General features: G+C 35.3%; 2 protein-coding genes across 7 annotated transcripts; one reads left to right on the top strand and one right to left on the bottom strand.

The window, feature by feature from the left end:
- The first annotated feature begins 1588 nt into the window (after window positions 1-1588).
- Window positions 1589-5377, top strand: LOC112747704 (uncharacterized). 6 transcript variants are annotated; one of them, XR_011873104.1, is made up of 10 exons: window positions 1589-2018; window positions 2098-2202; window positions 2291-2377; window positions 2475-2525; window positions 2811-2904; window positions 2984-3068; window positions 3181-3338; window positions 3659-4096; window positions 4378-4696; window positions 4810-5377. XR_011873104.1 is itself a non-coding variant. In XM_025795875.3 (9 exons), exons 1-8 carry the CDS (start codon window positions 1857-1859, stop codon window positions 3422-3424), a joined length of 723 nt encoding a protein of 240 aa, XP_025651660.1. In that variant the 5' UTR covers window positions 1628-1856; the 3' UTR covers window positions 3425-3427; window positions 3659-4291. The 6 variants fall into 6 exon arrangements, 2 of the variants coding, with proteins under 2 accessions (XP_025651659.1, XP_025651660.1); XR_011873106.1 differs by lacking the exon at window positions 4810-5377 and adding an exon at window positions 3393-3427 and having other exon boundaries at window positions 1628-2018; window positions 3181-3287; window positions 4378-4779; XR_011873103.1 differs by lacking the exon at window positions 4810-5377 and having other exon boundaries at window positions 4378-4779.
- LOC112747702 (peroxidase 64-like) lies at window positions 3437-5035 on the bottom strand. Its single transcript, XM_025795873.3, has 4 exons — window positions 4832-5035; window positions 4375-4563; window positions 4128-4290; window positions 3437-4034 (listed from the first exon to the last, which is right to left on the bottom strand). The coding sequence occupies exons 1-4, from the start codon at window positions 5033-5035 to the stop codon at window positions 3640-3642; spliced, it is 951 nt and encodes a 316-aa protein (XP_025651658.1). The 3' UTR covers window positions 3437-3639.
- Window positions 5378-6000: the final 623 nt, after the last annotated feature.

Below are 6000 nucleotides of genomic sequence, written 5' to 3'. Positions count from 1 at the left end.
ACTAGTTGGGAGGCGTGTTTGCTGAATAAGGCAAGAAGACTTTGTTTGGTTAAATCGGTAATGGCTTCTATTATGATTTGCAACATGTAGATTGCTCTTCTTCTAAAGTATGCCTGTGAAAAGATAAATTCTTTGATGAGACAATTTTTATGGAGAAGCCAAACTAATGGGAGAGGGTTACTGTTGGTTAAGTGGAATGTTGCTATAATTCCTAAAAGGGCGGGTGGTTTGGGTGTTAAGGATACCTACTCAACTAACATGGTGCTTCTTAACAAATTAGTTTGGGATTGCTTCAATAATAGAGACAAATTGTTGATTCAGATTATGATGCATAAATATTTTCGGAATTTAACTTTTCTTGGCAACAACAACAATCAGAACGTTTCAACCATTTGAAAGAACATTCTCAAAATATTTGATGTTCTCAAGGATGGGTTCAAATGAAATATTAGGGATGTGCATCAATCTGTGTGGTATGATGAGTGGACTCTTTTTGGAAGGCTTTATGATCTTATTCCCTTTGTTCACATATCTGAGTATGATTTTGTAGTGACAGATTTGTGGCATGATGGATCTTGGGAGGTGGAGAGACTTGCATCGACAATTCCTCTTAAGGTCAAGCATTTCATTTACTGCCTGTACTATCCGACCTTAGCTGACATGGAACCGGGATAGAGTTGGTGGCCTGCAGGGACAAAAGGGTATAGTGTAAGAGAAGGTTATTGTTGGTTGTTAAAGAATAAAGTGAATTGGAATGAAAATAGCAACTGAAACTAGCTTTGGCACTTGAATCTTACGAAAAAGATCAAATTAACTTTGTGGTTTGGGGTTTATAACGCTCTCCCGATAGAGGTCTTCCGCTTCAGGCGGCATCTAGCTAGTTCAGTTATGTGCCAGAGATGCAATGCGACTCCAAAAACAGTAAAATATTGCCTTAGAGATTGTGTATATTCCAGAATTATTTGGCAGATGTTAGATCCTCAGGTTATTGATTCGGTTAAAAACTTCTCTATGAAAGCTTGGTTTCAAAAGGTCATGTCTGGTAAGGAGGCTTTTTTAGAGGTCAGAGTGTGGTGGTTTTGGAGGCATATGTACAATACTATTTTCAATGCCAAAAATTATTGGACCGATCACAAGGTGGTTGCTCTCATCAGAAGCACGGTCATGAATCTAATGAATAGGTATACTTCTTTTAATACTTTCAGAAACTATTTGTCCTGAAAACTTCTTGTAAGTAATAGTTTTAATGTTAATTGTGATGTTAGTTTATTTACTAATTTGAGCTTGGCTGGATTTAGTTGTCTTGTTAAAAATTTTAATGGAGTTTGGATTGCGGGTTGTTCTGGTAGCTCTTTTCATTGCTCCATCATCCGATGTGAGCTTTTTACAATTTGGAGCGACCTTGTTTTAATTTGGGATTGCGGACCGAAAGACATAGTGTGTGAAACGGATTGTTTGGATATTTTTTATTTTTTACATGACTTTCTTGGTGGGTGTGAATCTAAAGTTGTTAATTTAGTTAACAAGATTCATGAACTGTTACTAAGATCCTAGTATGTATAATTTGATTGGATATGTAGAGAAGCAAATAATGACTAGATATAGAACTAGAAATAATTTCAATCATGGTATTTGGTTTGAGTATTGTGAAACTCTCTAATAAATTATTATATCTACTCTAGGATAGGTGTTTTGCTTTATGTTTTCTTTTGTTGTTTAGGAAAAAAAAAACATTATTTTTAATTTTGTAAGAAAATTATCGCGCTATTTTTTTTCGTTTATATCTTTCTTGTTAATAAGCATGTTTTATAGGAAAAGAAAATACAAATTAAAATTAGTTAAGAGATAATGTAAAAATGAGTGGGAAGAGCAGGGGAGACATGGGGGAAGACAAGAACTCGGAGGACGACAACGCCGCCGCCGCCGCCACCACCACCACCGCCATGACCACCCTCTCTCGCCACTGTTTTGCCGATGATGACCCCGAAGCACCAACCTTATGCATATCCATCATTGAGGTTCACCAAACGAAACCCTGATTTTGACGCCTAACATTTCCATCATTCCCATGCAACTTTTTTCCCCCTCTTAACGCAGAACATGAAGGAGGACTATGGCCTGTTCGTATGGCCCTGCAGCGTAGTTCTCGCTGAGTATGTTTGGCAACAAAAGCACCGATTTCAAGGAGCTACTGTTATTGAGGTATAATCTTTTTCAATTTAATTGTGGATTCAATATGAAGTATGAACTATCATCATTTCCCATCTCATCTTGTTAATGTTTCGTGCAGCTTGGTGCCGGAACTTCCTTGCCTGGTTTGGTTGCAGCAAAAGTTGGGGCCAATGTTACTCTTACTGATGACTCCACCAGATTAGAGGTTTCAAATTAAGCTGAATTTGGTTTTAATAAACAAATAGTGACTGAGTTTTTATTTATTTATTGAAATGGCTGCTTGTTGTTTTTGGAATTTGCAGGTGCTTGAAAACATGAGAAGAGTGTGTGACTTGAATAAAATCCAGTGCAATGTGAGCCTTTGATTGAGTAGTTAGTAATTTAGTCACAAAATGTAGTGAATTGCGTAACATGCTTTCTAGTAACTGTTATTTCATTGGTAGCAATGTGCTTGTTCATTTTACAATTGAAATTATGATTTTACACTCGTGTTTAATATGGAATTTCTATGATGTGCTGAGCATGTGGCTCAAGGGAGCACAACCAGTGGTTATGTGTAGACATGATGTTGGAAATTTTATGTTTTCAGATTTTTCGTTTTGTATAAATGTCAATGTGTAAATCCCTTGTGTTTCTAGGTGCTAGGATTGACATGGGGTGTTTGGGATTCATCCATATTCAGTTTACAACCAACTATTATTCTAGGAGCTGATGTCTTGTATGATTCAAACGGTGAGACAATGTGGTATTAAGGATTTGTCATCTTCCTCCATCAAGTTAACTAAAACATTGTTTATTTTATGGCATTTAGCCTTTGATGACCTCTTTGCCACTGTGACGTTTCTGCTGCAAAATTCCCCTGGGTCAAGTTTTATAACCTCGTACCACAATCGAAGGTACTTTTTCACTCTATGTGATGCTCAGAATTTATCAGCCGATTCCATACTAGCTCTACAACCTCCATATTTTTATGGTGTTTTAAAAATTTATCTGTCTAATCTTTTGCAGCGGGCATCACCTTATTGAGTTCTTGATGAGGAAATGGGGCCTAAAGTGTCTCGAGCTGCTTGATGGATTTTCTTTCCTTCCATCCCACAAGGCATCATTGCTAAGTGGTAACATTCAATTGGCAGAGATAGCTCTTATCTCAAAAGATAATGCATGAGGTAGCTCAAAGTTAACAATTGGGAGTTTCTTTTTCTTTTCTTTTGGTGACACAGATGCTATTATTGTGTTATTCATTTGCTTTTAGAAGGTTAGTCTCTTGTCCAGACAATCAAGCAATGGAATAAAACATAATCATTCCACAGGAGTTTCTCCTGTCGATACATACTTGTACAATACATGAATTTCTATTACAAAGGAAAATGAGTGATGTTCTTGCCATCTTTCAAATATGATCCAACCTCTTTCACACATCTTACTTATTGGTAAATCACTATTTAACTTGAATTAACCTAAGACTTTCTAATTGACAACTCTGCAGTCCTTCCGAATCTCCTGCCCGCCATTGATGCTGCTCATTCTGATCATGGCGTTAACAAAAGCCTCATAAAAAGCCTTTTTTGAGGCAGCAAACTTAAAGACCAGGTTCTTACCCTCTTGGCTATCAAGCAGAACTTGATCAGAAGTAAACAGAGCTTTATGTTGGAGGATCAACTTGTAATATGTATTATCAAAACTTGTTGAAGAAGGATCCATAATGGTGCCTGCATTTTTGGCCTGGTTTTTCGAAGGACAAATTGATTTCAGTTGCACTGCAAATGATGGATTTATTGAAGGGTCCCAATCATGTGTAGCATCAAAATTATGGACTCTCTTGCTGAAGGATGAGCAGTGGGCGAAACCTAAAGTGTGTCCTCCTATGCATGGGTTGAAAGACATGTTACTCTAAACTCTGTTAATCTGTAGATTGTAATAAATGGTAATTGGTTTTTACTTTCTTAATAGCTTACCTGACAGAGCTACTAGGTCTGCTGTTGACAAACCTCTTTGAGAGAAGCTTTGCTTCAATTGTGATATGTTGAAAGTTGGTGCTGGTAAATTTATTGTTTCACTGGCCTTAGATATTCTACCATCCTTTCTTCCTTTAGGAACATCCCATGTAGGTCCTCCAGACTGTAGAATTATATACACCAACTGTTGTTTAGAATTTTAGAATTTATAGTGAGAAAATTGATATATTTGGCTTTGTTCTCTTACCAGAAAAACTGCATCCCTTGCTGCTAGAGCAAGAATATCAGCACAAGAAACCACACCAGGGCATGAAGTTTCTACTGCTTTCTTTGCTGCATCAATGACATAGAATGCATGCAAAGAAATATTTGGTGGTCCATCTTTTTCGGCTTTGTTCTTTCCTTTTGAATTTAGGAGCACAGAGGCATCACATCCCTTCAAAAGTATACCAAACAAGAGATGACAGGTTCAAATTATGCATTAGTACATAGGTGCAAGGGTTAAGTAGGAAACAAAGAGGAAATGAGAAATCCTTATATAGGAAATGGATATTGTCTCTCTTATTTTGGTAATGTCACTCTTATTTTCTACAAATTCATGCAAACGTACAATACAAAAAATTATATATGGAGTGGCATTATCATTTCCCTATTCTTAAAGCACATTTAATGCATGCTCCAGGAATGAAATAGTAGGGCATTACCCGAATGAAGCAGTCATGAAAATGCATTCGCAGAAGTGCTGCAGGAACTGTTTTGTCCCTAGCTGTGGCATCCTTCACTGCTTTGGCAACAATGAACTCAACATTAGGGCATGACTTTTCATAGTGGTTCAAGCTGAGTGAGTTTCCTGAGGAAACTGCAGAAAGTATGATAATCATAGTCAAGAAAGGGACCTTGCTAGCCATTGCCAATTAAGATTACTTTGATGATATGTTAGCTTTTAGCTTAGGAATGCAAAGATGGGTAAAATGGCATTTTATAGTCATAAAAGAGACTAATTATTTTCTAGCATATGATGGACCACAGAGAATCATATCGTTAAGTAGTATTATCAATGGATGGAATCGTAATGTTTAAGCATTATCATTACAAAAAGACAAGTTACTTTAGGCTCCATTTACAGAAGGCTCAAGTAACTGGTAGTTAATAGTGGCTTATAAAGTTCTTTTACTTTGTCATTCTTTCCATGGATTTAGTGATTAGGTGCATGTTCCTCTTAAACGCAATGAATTACATATTGTGGTGTAGTGCATGTTCATTTGAGCCTCCCAATATCTCTAATCCGAAGTTTGTTTTAAGGTTAGGAAATATATTTCAAGGAATTATATTTTCGAAAATATTATGCTTAAGAATATTATACTGGAGTATTATGAAAAAATTTGTGATATTTCTAAGAATAAATTATAATATGCTTGTTTTATTTTACATATTCCTGGATATAGATTTTAAATTTCTAAAATAATTCTAATATCAATTAAAGAATGAAATCTTTGATAAAAAAAAAAAAACATAATATTTTGGGGGATATAATAATAAGCTTATATCTTAATTTTTATTTCCTTGATAAGAGAATATCAAATATCCACATTTTTATATAAAAATAAAATTTTATATTTTAGACAAGAAGTTATTCTTGATAGCAAGTTGTTCCTGGAATTAGATTTTATTAAAACTTCAAAAGAAAATGAAAATATATTTTCATAGAAAATTTATAGGAATAAATTGAAATTTCTTAAAATAAACCTCCAAATTTTGTTTTTGGGGTACAAATCTGTTTTTATCACATTGACATTTCTTTTATTATTCTTAGATTTTTCACATACCTTTCACTTTAAATACCTCAAGGGTTGCTAACTTGTGTTTGGTGTAC

This window comes from Arachis hypogaea, chromosome 15 (genome assembly GCF_003086295.3).
Source record: "Arachis hypogaea cultivar Tifrunner chromosome 15, arahy.Tifrunner.gnm2.J5K5, whole genome shotgun sequence".
NCBI lineage: Eukaryota > Viridiplantae > Streptophyta > Magnoliopsida > Fabales > Fabaceae > Arachis > Arachis hypogaea.
The sequence above is the reverse complement of the archived record's forward strand: the minus strand, read 5'-3'. Positions and strand labels throughout refer to the sequence as shown.

Coding starts and splice junctions, on each gene's coding strand:
- LOC112747704 (XM_025795874.3), top strand. CDS start 1,857: ATGAGTGGGAAGAGCAGGGGAGACATGGGGGAAGACAAGAACTCGGAG. Junction 2,203..2,290: donor AAGGAGCTACTGTTATTGAG/GTATAATCTTTT, acceptor TGTTTCGTGCAG/CTTGGTGCCGGAACTTCCTT. Junction 2,905..2,983: donor TGTCTTGTATGATTCAAACG/GTGAGACAATGT, acceptor TATGGCATTTAG/CCTTTGATGACCTCTTTGCC.
- LOC112747702 (XM_025795873.3), bottom strand. CDS start 5,035: ATGGCTAGCAAGGTCCCTTTCTTGACTATGATTATCATACTTTCTGCA. Junction 4,564..4,831: donor TTCATGACTGCTTCATTCGG/GTAATGCCCTAC, acceptor ATACTTTTGAAG/GGATGTGATGCCTCTGTGCT. Junction 4,035..4,127: donor AGACCTAGTAGCTCTGTCAG/GTAAGCTATTAA, acceptor ACCCATGCATAG/GAGGACACACTTTAGGTTTC.